Source organism: Pelophylax lessonae, assembly GCF_965119305.1.
Source record: "Pelophylax lessonae genome assembly, chromosome: 8".
Lineage (NCBI taxonomy): Eukaryota > Metazoa > Chordata > Amphibia > Anura > Ranidae > Pelophylax > Pelophylax lessonae.
Window position 1 is genome coordinate 162,865,088 of NC_138775.1, and position 20,477 is coordinate 162,885,564.

General features: G+C 47.0%; 1 protein-coding gene across 3 annotated transcripts in view; it reads left to right on the top strand.

Moving 5' to 3' along the window:
* Positions 1–19,612, top strand: part of PRPF38B (pre-mRNA processing factor 38B) — a 56,081-nt gene extending 36,469 nt beyond the window's left edge. For all 3 annotated transcript variants that reach the window (XM_082266669.1, XM_082266670.1, XM_082266671.1), the window contains 2 exons: positions 7,830–8,053; positions 18,775–19,612. In XM_082266669.1, the coding sequence (XP_082122795.1) occupies positions 7,830–8,053; positions 18,775–19,537 (987 nt within the window). In that variant the 3' untranslated portion in view covers positions 19,538–19,612. The remainder of the gene's footprint in view (positions 1–7,829; positions 8,054–18,774) is intronic.
* Positions 19,613–20,477: the final 865 nt, after the last annotated feature.

A 20,477-nucleotide genomic window follows, 5' to 3' on the forward strand; every position in this document is an offset into this window, starting at 1 on the left:
GCTGCAGCCATTTTCTAGTAGCCACATTGCGTAATAGGCGGTAGGAGGCCACTTGTGGCAGCACAGACGTTCCTCATTCAGAGCGGGGTGTTGCAAGAGATTGGCACCTCTTTCCCTAGCTCCCTGTGCTGCGGAGACGCGGGTGGTTGTGAGTCCTAGGGCGGTATCTCCCTACCTGGTCAGACTGTTTGCAGTGTTCTGGGACCTGTAGTCCCACAGACATCAGTGTTGCTGGGTTTTTATTTACAGCTCTGTTGAAACTTTTACTGTGTTCCCATTGTGGCACCAGGATGGAGCCGGCCGAACATGTCTCACCACCAGATCCACTCTGAGGGGGATCTTGGGGCCCCACGCTGCTATGATGGCAGTCCTACAATATTTAGTGTCAAAAGTGGACATGGTTTTACAAAAGAGACCTGCCAAAAAGTGCCCGCTGTCCTGTTTCATCTGCCTCCTCAGAATCTGAGGCGGATATGGCCGCCGCGGACGTAAGTTGCTCCATGGGGTTCATGTCCATGCACCTCGAGTGTTCGGACAGTGAGGATGATTCCGATTCCTCCACCTCGGCGCAGGAAAAAGCACTGGTAGAGGCACTGCTTTTGTTAGTGCGGGAAACATTCAAAATGGAGGACGCAGCGAATGCTGCGTCGGCCACGTCGCTGCAGTTTGGCACCCGCAGGCCATCTAGAGTGTCTAAAGTATTTCCTTTCCCTGCCTATTTCAACAAGGTTGTTGCTAGGCAATGGGGTTCCCCGAAACGCGTGGCCTGGGATACCGAAGCGTTTTAGTGGGAGATATCTCTTTGAAGATTCTCTGGTAAAGAAACTGTCAGTACCACCGGTTGTGGACTCCCAGGTTTATAGATTGAATAAAGCCACATTATTGCCTGTGGAGGACACTCTGTCCTTTAAGGCCCCTGCTAAGAAGGCTGAAGCATTGGTGCGCCATCTTTTTACCCTGGTTGGCTCAATCCGGAGACTGGTGTTTGCCATTACCTTAGTCTCCCAGACCTTGACGGAGTGGGCGAAGCTGTTATGCCAAGATTTGAAGGAGGGTCAGCACCCTCAGGAAATGGCGGAGCTGGCAGAACAAATCAGGAATTACAATATATTTACGATGCCTCCCTGGATGCCGCTCCGTTAGCCTGCAGGGCATTGGTGACGGCGGTGACTTTACGCCGCATGATCTTGTTGAAATACTGGTGTGCGGACCAGGCTTCCAAAAAGGGAAGATCTGTCAGAACCTGTGTGGGTGACCGTCTGGAGCCTCACAAACATGGTCCGATCTTTTTGGCTCACAAGCGGCCCTTTTGTCCCAGGGGGTCGCAGGACCTCTCGACCTTTCTCAGGGGGGGGGGGGGGGGGTTTCAAGATACTCTTGGGTGTCAAGTCCAAGGTGGTATCCCTCCGGTCTCACAGAGAAGCCCTCCTCCGTCTGAAGGGGTGTCCTCACCTGTTCTAGGAGTTGGGAGACGTCTGTTTCTTTCCGGATCCATGGATCTCGTTCATCCAAGACAAATGGGTTCTCAAGTTGGTCCAGTTCGGGTGCAAGAACGAGTTTTGGTCCTTGCCCCTGCCAAGGTTCTTCCCCCCTCCAATTTGCGTCTGTCCAAGGAACAACTTCAAGGCCTTTTCGGAGCAGTTGAGGACGTGTCGCAAAGGGTGATAGTTCCTCTTCCCGAGTCAAAGCGCTTTCAGGGGTTTTATTACAACCTCTTTACGGTCCCCAGGAAGGAAGGGAAGGTTTGGCCCATCCTGGATCTCAAGGCCCTGAACCATTTTGTGCGGGTTCAAAAATTCAGAATGGAATCAATTTGCTCAGTCGTGGCTTCTCTCCATCAGGGAACTTTCTAGCCTCCATCGATATCAAGGACGCCTACCTTCATATTCCGATCTACATCGGACATCAGCGTTTTCTTTGCTTTGCCATAGGTGAGAACCACTATCAATTTGTGGCGTTACCCTTTTGGTCTCGCCTCCACTCCTTGGGTGTTGAGGAAAGTGTTGGCCCCGGTGTTAGCCTTTGGCAACGGGGGATTCCGGTTCTGGGGTACCTGGACGATCTGAGGGCGGAATCATCACCAGTCCTGGAGGACCTGGACATCACAGTGAGAACTCTGCAGGAGTTCGGCTGGATTCTGAATTTTCAAAAGTCCGCCTCGACTCTGTCCAACAAGTTGGACTTTCTTGGGTTGACTGGTTTTGGCGTAAGCCCAGGTGTATTTTCCGAGAAACAAAAATATTGAAGTTGCAGTGGGCAATTTGCCTCCTGTTATCCAATCGTCAGTCGTCTCTGAGGACTTGCATATAGGTGCTTTTCACCTTCGAGGCCTTTCCCTTCACTCAGTTCCATACCAGACTTCTGCAAAAGCAGTTTCTAACCAAATGGGACAAGCACCCACAGTCTCTGAACAATTTGATCCTGTTGAGTTGGCTGGCGAGAGGGTCTCTGCTTTGGTCACTCTGCTCCCCAGCACTTTGTCAAGGAAAATCATTCCTCCCCCTGTTCTGGACAGTGATGACTACGGACGATAGTCTGTCCAGATGGAATGGGGGGGGTCCTGGGCATGAATTCAGCTCAGGGGTTCTGGTCCTCGGAGTCCAGTCTGCCGATCAACATCCTGGAAATTTGAGCCATCAGACTTTGCCTACTGCGTTGGATGAACCGTCTACAGGGGTGTCCGAGGAGGATTCAATTGGACAATGCCACAGCTGTGGCATATATCAATCACCAAGGGGGCACCAGAAGTGCCATAGCGGCAACAGAAGTGACCGGTATTCTGCAATGGGCAGAATGTCTGCTTCCGGCACTATTGGCAGTGCATATTCCTAGGGTGGAAAATTGGCAGGTGGACTACCTCAGTCGTCAGGCTCTGTGTCCGGAAGTATGTTCTCTTCATCTGGAAGTTTCCCATCAACTGTGTCTTTGGTGGGGGACACCAGATGTAGACCTTTTTGGCCTCCTCGTCTCAACCGGAAGGTTCCAAGATTCGTTGTGAGGTCTCTGGATCCTCTGGCCAATGCTGCGGACGCTCTGATGGCCGTTTGGGGCCGGTATCGTCTGCATTATGCATTTCCTCCAATACAACTTCTGCCGAGACTTCTGCGCAGAATAGAGGCAGAAGGGATTCCAGTGATTCTGGTGGCACCTGACCAGCCTTGTTGGTCCTGGTACGCGGGCCTGGTAAGGTTGGTAGCCGACGCCCCTTGGCGGCTTCCTCTCAGGGAAGATCTTCTGTCTCAAGGACCGATCTGCTATCCTGCTTTACGATAGCTGGCTTTAACGGCCTGGCTATTGAAAGCCAGGTACTGAAGGATAGGAGCTGTCGTAATCTGTGATTACTACCCTGTTAAGAGCTAGAAAGTCTACCTCTCTAAAAATTTACCATCGAGTTTGGAAAGCATCTATTTCTTGGTGTGAGTCTCAGGGAATTTTCCCTCATTCCTTTTCGTTATCGCGTCTTCTAGGGCTTTTACAAAAAGGCGTTGATCGTTTGGCCTTGGGCACCATGAATGGTCAGATTTCGGCCTTGGCAGTTTTCTTTCAAAGACAGTTGGCAATGAATTCCTTGGTTCCCACATTCGTGCAAGGAGTTTGTCATTTGGCTTCCCCTGTGCAGTCCCTAGTGCCTCCGTGGGACCTCAACTTATTGTTGTCGGCTCTCCAAAGGCCGCTGTTTGAGAATATTCGTGAAATTCCTTTACCTTGTCACAAAGTGGCATTTTTGGTGGCAATTACTTCTGCACACAGGGTCTCGGAGAATGCTCCGTTGTCCTGTCAGTCGCATTATCTGGTGGTTCTTTGGGACAAGGTGGTGCTTTAGTCCCTGTCAGTCGATCCTTCCTAAGGTCGTGTCTAGTTTTCACTTGAATGAGGACATTGTGTTGCCTCCGTTATGTCCTAAGCCTCAGCACCCCAAGGAGGTTGCATTGCATTCGTTAGACGTGGTCCGGGCCATTAGGGTGTACTTAATGGCGACTGAGTCAATTCGGAAGTCGGACTCCTTGTTTGTTCTTACAGAGGGTCCTAGTAAGGGACAGGCTGCGTATGCTGCAACCATTTCCAGATGGATCAGGCAGATGGTGGTGCAGGCCTATTCCATTAAGTGTCAGGTTCCTCCTTTCCCTGTTAAGGCATATTCTATGAGGGCGCTCAGTGCCTCCTGGGCCTTCCGTTATCAGGCGTCAGTGGTTCAGGTTTGCAAAGCGGCCACCTGGACGTCTGTGCACGCGTTCACTAAGTTTTTGCAAAGTGGCTATTTTTGCATTTGCAAATGCTGCTTTTTGCCACAAGGCTTTGCAGATCGCGGTGGCAGAGACTTCTGCCTCTTGAGGGTGTTTATTTCCTGGTATGTGAGCTCCAGTTGTTCTTGGTTGAGCTTCTGGGTTACCTGGTTTGGCTATGTTTAGCCCTGTTGGGAATTGTTTCTTGCTGTATTCGTTTCCCACCGCTCGTGCTGATACCGCTTTGGTACGTCCCATTCGACTAATGAAGATATGTCACTGTGTTCAATGAACGAGGGAAAACTGGATTTTTGTCTTACCGTAAAATCTTTTTCTCTGATTTTCATTGACTGACACCGCACCCACCCCTGTGTGGAGTTGGGTTATGTATTCTGACACTGCTTGTTACTAAACTGAATCCTAGAACAGGAAGTGGGAGTTTACCACCTGGGACTGCCCCATGGAAGTAGTTAAAGTTCTGTTAACTTTGTTAACCCTTTTCCGCCTAGTGTACTACTAGGAAGCGCAGCATAACCCATTCGATTAATGAAGATATGTTGCTGTGTCCATCAATGAACATCAGAGAAGGATTTTTACGGTAAGACAAAAAATCCAGTTTTTGCAACCACTTTAAGCCTAAAATACTTGTAGGGTGGTCATTGATACTGATACTTTAAGCTCTAAAGGATCTCTCTGCTCTGAATGAAGAGGTAGTTGGTGAATAAAAATGTCATTGTCACTACAGGGTCAGAACAGCAAAAAGCTTTACCTGTTTGGTGCACCTCTGTCTTAAAACACAGCCATGTTTGATCCGCCATATGGGTTGAATGCCTGTTTTAATAGGTAGCACGTATTTACATATCCAAGAATGTTAATACCTTTACTATGGTACAGCTCCATGGCAGCATTTCATGGTCTTGGCCACCGTAAAGGTAAGTAAAGTTCCTCTACTTATACAGGTATGCCTTTTTGCGGTTTTAAACCTGTGACGGGGATTTTAATTTTGAAGTCTATATGAGTAATGTGCTTTAATGGTATGTGTGAAAAATGGTTTGGCTTGATAGAAAATATAAGCAAGTCCATGACTGTAATTCTGTCCACTTACTAAAGTACTTTGCAGTGAGAGCCTTTTCACACTGAGGCACTTGAAAACTGCCCATAAAACTCAGGTGTTAGTTGGGGCCCTTTTTTTAGGGACAAGTGACTCAAAAACTGCTTCAAGGACCGTTTTGAGGCGCTTCCCATTTTTTTCAATGGAAAGGGGGGTTTTTTAAAGCCTTTGGTTTTTTTTTTTTTTTGCACGCTCCTAAGATGCTGCTTGCAGGAATTTTTTCACTGTCCGCCAGCGCACCACCCCAGCGTGAAAGCATTCATTGATTTTAATAGGAACAGTTTTTTATATTTTTTATGGGCTTTTCAGGTGCTGTGTTTTTTTTTTTTTTTTTTTTTTTTTTTTTTTAGCCAAATCGCTTGAAAAGCATCTCAGTGTGAAAGGGCGCCAAGAGTATTGTACATTGTTTTTTGTGACGTAGCCTTTTACAAATAATGAGACAATCTGTTTTTATAAGCCTTTATTGTAACGGTGGAATTGCTTTGACATCTCTAATCCTCAGTCTTGTCTTAATGTGTCTTGCTTATAATTGCAGTGTAGCAAATGTTTAAGAAGCCAAGGTTTGCAGCTTCATATTTTTTTTTTTTTTGCCAGGTGGTAGTGTGTGTGTGTGTGTGTGTGTGTGTGTGACCTCGTCTAATTGCAGCATGTTTACTGTTTCACTTCAGATATGGTTGTGTGTGTTCACATATTGAATCAACACATTGTGGGATTCTGGGTAACATTGCCTTCAGTAAATTTTAAATTAATATATATACAGTGGGTACGGAAAGTATTCAGACCCCCTTAAATTTTTCACTCTTTGTTATATTGCAGCCATTTGCTAAAATCATTTTAAGTTAATTCTTCTTCCTCATGAATGTACACATAGCACCCCATACTGACAGAAAAACACAGAATTGTTGACATTGTTGCAGATTTATTAAAAAAAAACTGAAATATCACATGGTCCTAAGTATTCTGACCCTTTGCTGTGACACTCATATATTTATCTCAGGTGCTTTCCATTTCTTCTGATCATCCTTGAGATGGTTCTACACCTTCATTTGAGTCCAGCTGTGTTTGATTATACTGATTGGACTTGATTAGGAAAGCGCACACCTGTCTATATAAGACCTTCCAGATCACAATGCATGTCAGAGCAAATGAGAATCATGAGGTCAAAGAAACTGCCTGAAGAGCTCAGAGACACAATTGTGGCAAGGCACAGATCTGGCCAAGGTTACAAAAAGATTTCTGCTGCACTTAAGGTTCCTAAGAGCACAGTGGCCTCCATAATCCTCAAATGAAAGACGTTTGGGACAACCAGAACCCTTCCTAGAGCTGGCCGTCAGGCCAAACTGAGCTATCGGGGGAGAAGAGCCTTGGTGAGAGAGGTAAAGAAGAACCCAAAGATCACTGTGGCTGCGCTCCAGAGATGCAGTCAGGAGATGGGAGAAAGTTGTGGAAAGTCAACCATCACTGCAGCCCTCCACCAGTCGGGGCTTTATGGCAGAGTGGCCCGACGGAAGCCTCTCCTCAGTGTAAGACACATGAAAGCCCGCATGGAGTTTGCTAAAAAAAAACACCTGAAGGACTCCAAGATGGTGAGAAATAAGATTCTCTGGTCTGATGAGACCAAAATAGAACTTTTTGGCCTTAATTCTAAGCGGTATGTGTGGAGAAAACCAGGCACTGCTCATCACCTGTCCAATACAGTCCCAACAGTGAAGCATGGTGGTGGCAGCATCATGCTGTGGGGGTGTTTTTCAGCTGCAGGGACAGGACGACTGGTTGCAATCGAGGGAAAGATGAATGCGGCCAAGTACAGGGATATCCTGGACAAAAACCTTCTCCAGAGTGCTCTGGACCTCAGACTGGGCCGAAGGTTTACCTTCCAACAAGACAATGACCCTAAGCACACAGCTAAAATAACGAAGGAGTGGCTTCACAACAACTCCGTGACTGTTCTTGAATGGCCCAGCCAGAGCCCTGACTTAAACCCAATTGAGCATCTCTGGAGAGACCTAAAAATGGCTGTCCACCAACGTTTACCATCCAACCTGACAGAACTGGAGAGGATCTGCAAGGAGGAATGGCAGAGGATCCCCAAATCCAGGTGTGAAAGACTTGTTGCATCTTTCCCAAAAAGACTCCTGGCTGTATTAGATCAAAAGGGGGCTTCTACTAAATACTGAGCAAAGGGTCTGAATACTTAGGACCATGTGATATTTCAGTTTTTCTTTTTTAATAAATCTGCAACAATGTCAACAATTCTGTGTTTTTCTGTCAGTATGGGGTGCTATGTGTACATTCATGAGGAAGAAGAATGAACTTAAATGATTTTAGCAAATGGCTGCAATATAACAGAGTGAAAAATTTAAGGGGGTCTGAATACTTTCCGTACCCACTGTGTGTATATGTGTGTGTGTATGTGTGTGACTTCCTTTAAAAACTGTTTTTTTGCTGTTGGCTGTATAGGTTTTATTTAAATTTTTTATTTTTATTTTTTGCAGGATTTAGATGTGAAGGCTGGTGGAGGATGTGTCATGACCATAGGAGAGATGCTACGTTCATTTTTGACAAAACTCGAATGGTTTTCCACCTTGTTCCCAAGGATACCTGTTCCTGTGCAGAAACACATAGACCAGCAGATAAAAACCAAACCGAGGAAGGTTAAGAAAGATGGTGCCGAAGTGACTGAGGAAACAGACCGTCATGTTGAAAGACGGCGATCCAGGTTTCTACTTTTTTTTTTTTTTTTTTTTTTTTCAGTTCACCTTTACAAGAGTGAAAAGTGAAAGCACCTCTCAGATTAAAAAATCCATTGAAAACTGATTTTTCTTTCTGGATGAATTACAGCAATATTCTCAACTCCTTACATGTGTCCAGACCCTACAAAGACCTTTAGCCGCACCTTTTGGCAAGGTTGTAAAAGGCCAAACTCCGCTCTTTAGTCAAACGTTGTTTTATTTTGCAATATATATGAACTCCCTGGCTGATCCTTGCTGGGGTCCAGGAAGTGCCCCTAATACTCAGGGGATGTAGTCATGCCTCATTCCACCTAAAATAGGGAAAATTCAGACGGGAGTTCATAGACTTAAAGTGAATGTCCAGCCAAAATTATTTAACTTTTTTTTTTTATTATTAGAACCCATGTCAAGGTTTCATTGCTATCTGGGGATCGATTAGAAATGTTTCCCTTCACTTACCACCCTGTGGTGGTAATGTAGTGTGTAGTAATGAAGTGTATGTATAATCTATTTCTCTTTCGTTCATTGACAGACACGGCTCCTGATCTTCTTAAGCATTGGATTATACTGCCCCTACAGGAGTGGGACAATAGGCAGAAAAAAAAGTCTGGCTATGCCTATGGGCAGTCCCAAGGGGTATACTACTCTGTTAGAGGTACTCAGTTTTTTTTTTTTTCCAGCCTAGTCAAAAGTAAGGACCTAGTTCCTTGCTGGGATCTATGGTCCTGGCAATTTTTTTCTTTTTAGATGGAAATTTTTCTCCTGTTTTTTTTTTTTTTTCCTGTGAGATCTACAATCAAATGCCAGACTGGGCGACGGGCCAGATAATCTAGATCCAGTAGTCACCCCAGTTTGGCCAGTGAGCGTGCGCAGACCTCAGCTCCTCGCTAGTTCGGCAGTGACATAGCCCCACCGAACGGGGGCTGGCTTGTAAGTTAAACATCTCGCGAGGTCGTATACGACCGGGTCTCAGCCCGAGTCACAGCGTTCCTCCTGGCCAACAGCCCCCCATTTCGATGGCTAGGGGTTCTGTCTGGAGCGGTGCCCACCTGGTTCCTGGTATGGTGAGTAGCTTTCCACCCCCCCTCCCCCTGGAGGGTTTTGGGGTAGACGTGGGCCCCTCCTTGGGATGGGCAGACCCCCGGGTTCCCATCTTTCCCGTCAGGCACCCCCCTTCATCTTCCATACGAGGTCCCTGCAAAGGGAGATGGGACAAAACCCTGCAGTCTCTGGACAATCGGATCTGGCTGAGCCGGGGATTGAAGGAGTCCCTGAAATGGTGGCTTCATTCTTCGGCACATCGCCTGGGCAAATCCTTCTTCCTCTTGTATTGGACAGTAGTCCAGCTGGAGAGGCGTTCTCGGCAAAAATTCTGCTCAGGGGCTCCGGACACTGGAAGAGTCCAGACTACCGATTGTCTGTCTTTAAACTTAAAGCAATCAGACTGTGCCTGGACCATTGGATGGATAGTCTTCAGGGATGTCCAGTGCGCTTTCAATCAGACAATGCCATGGCTTATTTCAATCATCATGGGGGGGGGGACAAGAAGTGTACTGGCAGCTCTGGAGGTAACCGGCATTCTAAGATGCGCAGAACGGTTCGTTCCAGCTCTCTGCTGTACACCTTCCCAGGGTGGAAAACTATGGCCTTGAGTACTATCAAGGGTCAGGTGTTGACCTTGGCGTTCCTCTTTAAGCGGCCCTTGGCCATACACTCCCTGGTGCATACTTTTCTTCTGGGAGTTAGGCACTTGGCACCTCCAGTTCGGTCTCCGTTGCTGCCTTGGGACCTCAATTTGGTACTCAGTTCTTCCTTGCCTTGGATGTGGTCCAGGCAGCTACGGAGTCTTTGAGGAAGTCAGACTCACTATTTGTGCTCAAGGATGGGCCTAGGAAAAGGTTGTTCGCTCACTCTGCGACCATTTCCAGATGGATCAGACAGACAGTGATTCAGGCCGATTCCATTAGGGGGTCAGGTTCCTCCTTTCCCCGTCAAGGCGCACTCTACTCGGGCGCTCAGTGCCTTCCGTCTCAGGCGTCAGTGACGCAGTTTTGCAAGGCGGTCCCCTGGTCATCTGTGCACTTTCACAAAGGTCTATGAAGTGGATGTGTTGGCATCTGCAGATGCTTTCTTCTGGCCGTAAGGTTTGTCAGCCTGCTGTTTAGAGGGCCTGGTCCTGAGGGTGTTTTTTTTTTTTTTTTTTTTTTTTTTTTTTTTTTTTCTTTTTAGGTGAGCTCCAGTTGTTTTGGTTGAGCTTCTGTTTGCCTGGTTGGCTATAGTTGTCCTTTGGAATTTATTTTTCGCTGTTGCCACCCCTCATGTTTAACACTGCTTTGGGACGTCCCAATGGTTAACATCAGGAGCTGTATCCGTCAAACGTAAGAGAAAATGGGATTTTTGACTTACCGTAAAATCCATTTCTCTGATCATGACGGACACAGCACCCACCCCTCTGTGGAGTTGTAATTCTTCTGACACTGCTTGTAACAAAACTGAGTACCTATAGCAGAGAGTGGGAGTATACCCCCTGGGACTGCCGATGGGCGTAGCCAGACTTTTTTTTTTTTTTCTATTTTTTTTCTGCCTAGCGTTCTACTTTTGTAGGGGGCAGTATAACCCAATGGTTTAGAAGATAAGGAGCTGTCTGTCAATGAACATCAGAGAACTGGATTTTACGGTAAGTCAAAAATCCCATTATCTTTCTGTTTCCCTGTTAAAAGATTTCTCCTCTTTTTGTCTGGTGATGAGACAAAATGATAGCGTGATAGGTGATAACGGTGGAAAATTGACACATTTTAATCCTTCCCCATTCTTCAAATGTGTGCAAAAACCAGCTAGGATTGTTAACCCCTCCATTATTTAATATTATACAGGATTTATATAGCGCCAACAGTTTGCACAGCGCTTTACAAAATGAAGGCAGATATTACAGTTGCAATACAATTTCTTACAAGAGGAATTAGAGGGCCCTGCTCCTTAGAGCTTGCAATCTAAGCGGGATTTTGCATTAACCTCCAGATCCACTTTGCAAAGTTTTTGCAGTAAATAAAGACTGAGCATGTGTGTGTGGGAGGGATTTGCCCTAGTTAGTAGCAGCTCATAGTATGTAGAGTTAAAACCGTTAAAGGATAATTAGGGGCCAAAGCTATTTTGGCTAACTTTCTCCTGTAGAATAAATGAGTACATTTACCTGCTCCTTAATCAAAAATTAAAATAACCATTGAACATGCATATGAATGTTTCAGCAAGGCCACTTGCAGTATTTATTAGAACAACATTGTGGCAGGGTAACAACCCTCTGTCCCCTGTCTGCCAGTTGTTCTCTTGCGTTGTCATCCTATTACTGGAAGTTCCTGAACAAGGACCTTCATGGCAGCATCAGTGAATTTTTGAAAAACTACTTTTGAAATGAAAGTGAATATAACATTTTAGTGATTGGGTTTCCTCATTTCTCTTTCGTTCATTGATGGACACAGCTCCTGATTCTTCTTAACAATTGGGTTTTACTGCCTTCTACAGGAGTAGGACACTTGGCAGGAAAAAGCTTGACTATGCCAATGGGCAGTCCCAGGGGTATACACCCACACTCAGCTATAGGCACTCAGTTTTTCTTCTGCCTAATCAGGAGTAAGGACCTAGTTCCTTGCTGGGATCTCTGGTCCTGGCAATTTTTTTCCTATTTTTTTTCCCCCCTATCTTGTTCTCTGGGTGAGGAGGCATCCTCGACACAGCTTGTGCTCAGGGGGTCTTGACTCAGGAAGAGTCCAGAATGACGATCAATGCACTGGAACTCCGAACGATCAGACTTTGTCTGGATCATTGGACAATTTGTCTTTAGGAGTGTCCGGTACGAATTCAATCGGTCAATGCTGCGGCCTATGTCAATCACCATGGGGGCACGAAGTGTCCTGGCGGATCAGGAAGTAGCCGGCATTCTGACGTAGGCAGAACAATCTTTCTAGCCCTCTGCTGTACGCATTCCATGGAAGGTACAGAGGTTTGTGGCATGGTCACGGGATCCTCTGGCAGACGCATTAGTGGCTCCTTTGCGTCAGTATCTAATTGTATGCCTTTCCCCCTCTCAAACTTCTGCCAAGACTCCTGTGCAGGATCGAGGCAGTAAGGGATTCTGGTCTTTCTGGTGGCTCCAGACTGGCCTCGCCGGTCCTGGTATGCCCATGTGGTACGGCTGGTCACCGCTGCTCCTTGGAGACTTCCTCTCAGGGAAGATCTACTGTCTCAATAACCAATCTTCCATCCTGCTTTACAGTAACGGCTTGGCTGTTGAAAGCCAGGTGCTGAAGAATGGGTTTAACTGAATCTGATTCCTAAGCTGTTAAAGGTTAGAAAATCTACCTCTAGGAAGATCTACCATTTGGAAGACGTATGTTGCGTGGTGTGAGTCTTTTGGGGGTTCTCCCTCGCTCCTTTTCAGTGGCTCTGATTTTGGCTTTCCTTCAATGTGGGGGGGGGGGGGGGTTGAGCTGCGCCTGGCCTTAAGTACCATCAAGGGGCCAGGTTTCGGCCTTGGCGGTTTTCTTTCAACGTCCATTGGCCACACTTTCCTTGGTGTGTACCCTTATTCGGGGAGCTTGACACTTGGTTCCTCCAGTGCGGTCTCCCATTACCGCCGTAGGTCCTCAAATTGGTGTCAGTTATCCAGTAATCTCCCTTCGAAAATATCGAGAGGCTCCCCTGCTTATGTTGTCCCAGAAGGTGGCCATTTTGGTGGTGATTACTTCTGTGTGCAGGGTGTCGGCGCGTGGTCTTGCCGTTCACCTTACCTGATGGTTTACAGAGAGCTAGGGTGGTTCTTCGTCCCCGTCTGTCGTTCCTTCCAAAGGTTGTCTCTGATTTCCTTTTGAATTAAGACATTGTGTTGCCTTCCCTATGTCCCAGGCCTAAACATCCTAAGGAAATTGCTCTGCATTCCCTGGATGTGGTTCGGGCGATCAGGGTGTATCTGGCAGCTATGGAGTCTTTAGGAAGTCAGACTCCTTATTTGTACTCACATGGACCTCAAAGGGTTGGCAGTTTCTGCTGCGACCATTACCAGATGGATCAGAAAGACAGTGGTTCAGGCCTATTCAATTAGGGATCAGGTTTCTCCTTTCCCTGTTGAGCACACTCTACTCGGGCGCTTAGTGCCTCCTGGGCCTTCCGTCATCAGGCGCCAGTGATGCAGGTTTGCAAGGCCGCCATCTGGTCGTCTGTGCACACTTTTATAAAATGGATGTGTTGGCATCGGCGGATGCTTCTTTTGGCCGCAAGTTTTGGCAGGCTGCTGTTTAGAGGACCTGGTCCTCTTTGACGGTGTATTGTGTTTTTCAGGTGAGCTCTGTTACCTGTTTGGCTATGGTTAGCCTTGGGAATTTTTTTCTGCTTATTTCCCACCCCTTATATTTAACACTGCTTTGGATGTCCCAATGGTTAAGAAGAATTGAGAGCTGTGTCCGTCGAACGAAAATAAAAATGGGATTTTTGACTTAACGTAAAATCCATTTCTCTGATGTTCATTGATGGACACAGCACCCACCTCTCTGTGGAGTTGGCTTTCTTCTGACACTGCTTGTAACCAAACTGAGTGCCTATAGCTGAGTTTGGGTGTATACCCACTGGGACTGCCCATAGCCGCAGTCAAGCTTTTTCCTGCCTAGTGCCCTACTCCTGTAGGGGGCAGTAAATCCCAATGGTTAATCAGGAGCTGTGTCCATCAATGAACATCAGAGAAATGGATTTTATGGCAAGTCAAAAATCCCATTTTCTCTTTCGTTCATTGATGGACACAGCTCCATATCTTCTTTGACCATTGGATTATTCTGCCCCCTACAGGAGTAGGACACTAGGCGGTAAAAAATTGACTACGCCTATAGAGCAGTCCTAGGGGTATACTCCCACTTCCTGCTATAGGACTTCAGTTTTTTTTCTGCCTAATCAGGAGTGAGGACCTAGTTCCCTTCTGGGATCTTAGGTCCTAGCATTTTTTTGTTTTTAAATTGAACTTTTTTCTTATTTTTCTGTTCTAAATCAAGTCCTGTTCCAGTGAGAACTACAATCAACTGCCGGACTGGGTGACGCACTGGATATCCTAGATCCTTACAGCCTCCCCAGTCTGGCCAGTGAGTGCGTGCAGACCGCAGCTCCGCGCTAGGCCGGCCGCGACATAGCCCCACTGGACAGGGACTGGCTGGCGAGTTAAATGTCTCGCGAGGATGCACACCACCTGGTCGTGGCCTGAGTCACAGCGTACCTCTGGCCCACAGTGCCCTCTATTCCAAGATGGGGAGGTGATCTGCCCAGAGCCTGCCTGCCTGGTACCAAGGTGTGGTGAGTACTGTCCCGCCTCTCTGGGAATTTTTGTGGTGGGCGCGGGCCCCCTCCCTGGGTTGGTAGGCCCCACATGTGTCCTTCCTACCCAAATGGTACTCCCTTCTCGCCAGCGGCGGTTCCCATTCACTAACACCCAGTCCCCCCCCTGCATGGGTGGCTGGGCTAGTCTTGGTGTGGGGTGGTGATGAGGCTTGAGAGGGGAACATGCCGCTGCGGGTCAGTTTGCCATTTTCTGTGGTAAAATGTCCTGGTGGGGGTCCCTGTTTGGGCCCCCCTTGCTGGAATCAAGTACCTGAAGGGTCCCTGGGTGGGGGGGGGGGGGGTCCGAGAGGCACGCGGGCCCAACATTCTCTAATGGGTGGCTGCACAGGAGCTTGGCGGCAATGTTTGTGTAGTACGGCAGCCATGTTTTGGTGGTTTCTCATTGCAGTCAATGCAGCAGCCATTTTCTTGTAGCCTAATGGAGCGGAGTTCGGCGGTGGGCCTCCAATGGCGGTATCTGTGTTTCCTCTTCCTTTCTGATCGGCGTTCAGCAGGCAGCTTGACGTGCTCTGTCTCTCCTGAGTCGGTGGTGGTGAGTCCCTGGGGTTGTACAAACTCCCTCTTTCTGCTAGCAGCACTGTTTGGTGCGCTGAGACCTGTGGTGCCACCAATGCAGTGGGGGCTTACAGCGTTTTTTGTACTGAATTTGCTGGCGGTCCCCAGGTTATTTTATGGAGTCCCTAGAGCACGTGTCACCAACTGACCCACTCTCAGTAGCTGAGGGTCCCTTCGGGATTTCAGTCCGCTCTGGTGGCCATGACTGTGGTCCTGCAGTCACTGGTGTCCAAAGTTGATATTGCAATTCAGAAGAGGCCTAGCAAAAGCGCCCCCCCCCCCTGCTATCGCCTGCATCCTCTGCGTCGTCAGATTCTGACGCTGATTTGGTCACCGCGGATTCGCGTCACCCCACTGGGTCTGCATCCACGCACCTTAAGTGCTCTGACAGTGAGGATGAATCCTCTTCCACTACATCTGCTCAGGAAAAGGTGCTTGTGGAGGCACTGAGTGTATCATGTAATGTATTTTTTCTTTTTTTAAAAAAGGACTCCTCCGCTAATGCTGCATCAGTGCATTTGGTACCCACAAACCATCCAAGGTGATTAAGGTGTTCCCCTTTTGTGAAATTCAGTGCCCCCCCCCAAACGCATGGTTGGGATACGCTAGGAGGTATCTTTTTGAGGAGTTCCTCTTAAAGAAACTGAGGAAACTTTTCTCAAGTTTCTAGGTTAAATAGTCACACTGCTAACAGTGGAGGACACTCCGTCTTTTAAAGACCCTGTTGACAGGAAGGCTGAATCTCTGGTCCGCTACCTTTTCACCATGGCAGGTTTAGTTTTGAGGCTGGTGTTTGCTATGACCTTGGTCTCCCAGACCTTAACAGAATGGGCTAAGCTTCTGTGCAAGGTTTCGGAAGGGAATCAGCATCCTCTTGACCTGGCGTATCAGTTGGCACAGGGGTTACAGTATATCTGTGGTGCCTCTCTGATTGCGGCCCCTCTAGCCTGCAGGGTGTCTGTGACAGCGGTGATGCTGCGCCGCATGTTGCCTGAAATGCTGGTCTTCGGATTAGCTTTCCCAAAAAGTGCTGAAGGATCTCCTTTTGTGGGGCACCACTTGTTCAGAGCTTCTATAGAAGTCATTGAAGGTCTTACAAGAGGTAAGAGCACCCTGCTTCCACAGGTCACTAAAAGCAGAGAGCCTTGCCGCAAGCCTTGGTCCTGTCTCATCAGCCCACAAACAGCCCTTTCGTCCCGTGGGGTTGCAGGACAAGGGTTCAAAATCCTCCCAAGAGATCCTGGGTTTGCAAGTCAAAAGCGGGCTCCGCTGGTGGCGCTGACAAGTTCTCCTCCTCTGCCTGAAGGGGCGCCCTCACCCGTACATGGGGTGGGGAAGACTTCTTTGCTTCTTTCCAGAACCATGGACCTCTTTCATTCAAGACAAGTGGGTCCACGAATTGATTCAGTTCGGTTACATGATAGTTCCGGTCCTTGCCCGTGGCAAGGTTCTTTCCTTTCAACCTGCGCCTGTTCCCGGATCAGCTGCAGGGCCTTCTTGGGGCCGTTCAGGATTTGCTCACAAAGAGTAATTGTACCAGTTCCATAGTCAGAACGTTTTCAGGGGTTTTATTGAAACCTATTTACTGTTCCCAGGAACTATTTACTGTTGTCAGGAAGGAGGGCAAGGTCCGTTCCAATCTTGAATCTCAAGACTCTGAACCGCTTTGTGTGGGTTCAGAAATTCAGAATGGGAGTCCATTCGCAGGGTAGTGACATCCCTTCATCAAGGGGATTTTCTGGCCTTGATCGCTATTAAGGACACTTACCTTTTTATATCCCAATATATGTCAGGCATCAGTATTTTCTTTGCTTTGCCGTTGGGGAGGAGCACTATCAATTCGTGCTGGTACCCTTTGGTTTCACCTCAGCTCCTCGGGTGTTCACGAAGTGTTGACCCGGTGTTAGCTTTGCTAAGGCAGAGGGGAATTGCGGTAATGGGGTACCTGGACGATTTCCTTCTGCAAGCATAGTCTCCATCGGTCTTGGAAGGACGATCTGGACATCACTGTGCGAACTCTGCAAGAGTTCGCCTGGGTGCTGAATTTTCAGAAATCAGCTCTGACTCCGTCCAATAAACTGGACTACCTGGTCCTGACTCTAGATTCAGCCTCGGCCGGGTGTTTCTTCCAGAAACAAAACTGCTGCAGTTGTTGCTTGCACTTCAGCGCCTGTTATCCAACCGCCGGTCATCTCTCAGGACTTGCATGCAAGTGCTGAACTTGATGGTCTCCACCTTCAAGGCGGTTCAGTTTGCTCAGTTCCATACCAGACCTCTGCAAAAGGAGATTCTGGCCAAACGGGCAAAGAACCCACGGTCCCTGGGCAATCTCTGATCCTGTTGAGCAGGAATACAAGGGGATCTCCCCCCGTTCCATTTCGGTGTCTCGAGTTTTGCAAAGGGGTGTAGATCAGCATTTGGCCCTAGGCAATATCAAGGGCCAGATTTCGGCTTTGGAAATATTCTTCTCAACTCCCGTTGGCCAAATTCCCTGGTTCACACCTTTGTTCAGGGGGTTCGGTATTTGGCTCCTCCAGTAAGGTCCCCAGTGCCTCCGTGGGACCTAAATCTGGTACTGTCTGTTCTTCAAAAACCGCCTTTTGAAAATATTCGTGAACTTTCTCCGCTTACTCTGTCACAGAAGGTGGCCTTCTTGGTGGCTATTACTTCTGCACGCAGGGTGTCGGAGCTTGCTGCGTTGCACTGTCGGTCACCTTACCTGGTGGTTCACAGGGACAGGGTGGTGCTACGTCCCTGTCAGTCATTTCTTCCCAAGGTCGTTTCGGGGTTCCATTTAAATTAAGACATTGTGTTTGCTTCATTGTGTCCTAAGCCTAAACATCCTAAGAAATTGCATTACATTCCCTGGATGTGGTCCAAGGTATCGGGATGTATTTGACAGCGTTGATCCGCTAATCGGATTCCTTTTTGTCCTTGCGTTCTCATCTGCTGCGACCATTTCCAGATGGGTCAGGCAGACGGTGGTGGAGGCCTATTCCGTCAAGGGTCAGGTTCCTCCTTTCCCTGTCAAGGCGCATTCTACGAGGGTGCTTAGTGCCTCCTGGGCCTTTCATCATCCGGCGTCAGTGGTCCAGGTTTGCAAGGCAGCCGCCTCGTCGTTTGTGCACACATTCACAAAGTTTTACAAGGTGGATGTATTTGCATCTGCGGATGCTCTTTTGTTACCTGGTTGGCTAAGTTTAGCCCTTTTTGGGAATTCTGTTTTTTTTTTTTATTTTTTTTTTTATTTTTTGCTGTTTTTTTTCCCATCCCTCATGCTGACACTACTTTTGGGACGCCCCAAGGGTCAAAGAAGATATGGAGCTGTGTCCGTCGAATGGAAGAGAATGTTTTTCTTACTGTAAAATCCTTTTTTCTGATGTTCATTGATGGACACAGCACCCACCCCTCTGTTGTGTTGGGTTATGTATTCCTTTGACACTGCTTGGTACTAAACTGAAGTCCTATAGCAGGAAGTGGGAGTATACCCCCCTAGGACTACCCTATAGGCATAGTCAATTCTTTTCCACCTAGTGTCCTCCTGTAGGGGGCAGCATAACCCAAGGGTCAAAGAAGATATTGAGCTGTGTCCGTCAATGATGAATCGGAGAAGGATTTTACAGTAGGACAAAAATCCAGTTTTTACCTCGTCTGACAACAGTGTTACCTATTTGGTGTTGATTTCTTAACCGTATTTTTTAATCCCTCCCCCCTCCCTGAGTTCATAGAAATTTTTGTCTGTTTTAATAACTTAGATTATGTTTTTTTTTTTTTTTTTCAGGTCTCCTAAAAGATCTGCGAGCCCTCGGAGATCTCCAAGGCGATCACGAAGCAGAAGTCATCACAGAGATCACCATGGAACATCAAGTTTTGACAGGGAACTAGAGCGAGAAAAGGAACGTCAAAGATTGGAACGAGAGTCAAAAGACAAACGCCGTTCACGAAGTCATGAACGTGGTATAGACCGTAAGAGAAGTAAAAGCAAAGACAGACATAGAACAAGGAGCCGAAGCAGAGACCGTAAGACAGACCGGCGTGAACGAGACCGGGAAAAGGAGAATGACAGAAATCGAAAACGGGACTCTGATAAAAAGGGTAATGGCAGGGACAAGGATTCCGATAGAACACGAGATCGTTCAAAGGAACGCAAGAGGAGTGAAGAGAGAAAAGACAGGGAAGACAAGCGACACAGAGAAGATAGAGATTCTCGTAAGGAGAGGAGGCATAGTAGGAGCAGAAGCAAAGAGAGGAAGCAACAAAAAAGCCGGAGCCCTAGTAAAAATGCACGTGGGAGAAGCCGGAGCAAAGAAAAGTCAAACCGACACAAAGAGAAATCAAACAAGCGTAGCAGGAGCAGTAGTCGAGATCAGACAGACAGTGTGGAAAAATCCAGAAAGAGGGAGCACAGCACAAGCCGGGAGAGACCACGTAAACGAAGCAGAAGTAAGGACCGAGGTCATAAGCGCGAGCATGAAAGTAAAGACCATGACCGTCATAGTTCTGAGTTTGATGAAAAACAGAGAGGCAAAGATGAGACTCAGTGACATTTTACTGAATGGATCACATTGAATCCTTCCCTTTTTTTTTTTTTTTTTTTTTTTTTAATTTTTGTGCTCATCCCTAGCCCCGTGTTTTTTTTTTTTTTTTTTTTTCCCCTCCCTAACTTGTTCTTTAGCACTCAGTTTTTTTTTTTTTTTTTTTGCTCCATTTCGTTGTTACATAAGTCTTGTTTATGTAGGGAAGTGCCTTCTTGGGAATCCCAAGTACATTGGACAGAACTTTTTTCCCTTCCCTACATGTGCTGAATCTCTGCGCTCATGCAGCTACTGTTCGTTTTTTTTTTTTTTTATTGGATAAGTGTTTCCAAATTGTACAACCTGTTCCTGACAATGCCCTGATGTTTTAGTTCCTCTGATGTAATGGACCTGCAGGTTCTGTATGACTGAGGCATTCATTTTGGCCACTTTTCTTGTTCTAACGCTCATGAGGTTGTGACTATCCGCCTGACGCTGCATGCATGGCTTAGCAGACGTTTTGATAGGATGGCTATCTAATTATATTTTTCTTTCTTTTTTTTTTTTTTTTTTTTCTAAAACTGAAACGAATGCAGACATGACAATTGAATTTTGTGTTGTCCAGTTGTAAACAGTTTTTAAAAAAAATTACACTTTGAGCTAATGTGTGGCTTTTTTTTTTGTTTTGTTTTGTTTTCCTTTCTTAATGTGTTTTACATACATTGTTTATTTCTGCTTTAAAATGTTAGGTCTATGTGAATACTTCTTGATTTACAAAGATGTCAGAGTAGCAGAATTATCTTTTTTTTATATAAAAATAAAAGTACCCCTAGACACAAGATCTATGCCTTATCCTGCAGGTGATCACTTTGTCTGTGGTACCAGCAAGCACTCCAGCTATTCTTTCAGCCAACCAGATTGAATTTTCACTGGAGATATAAACCATACTGCCTACAACATCCCTAAGGCG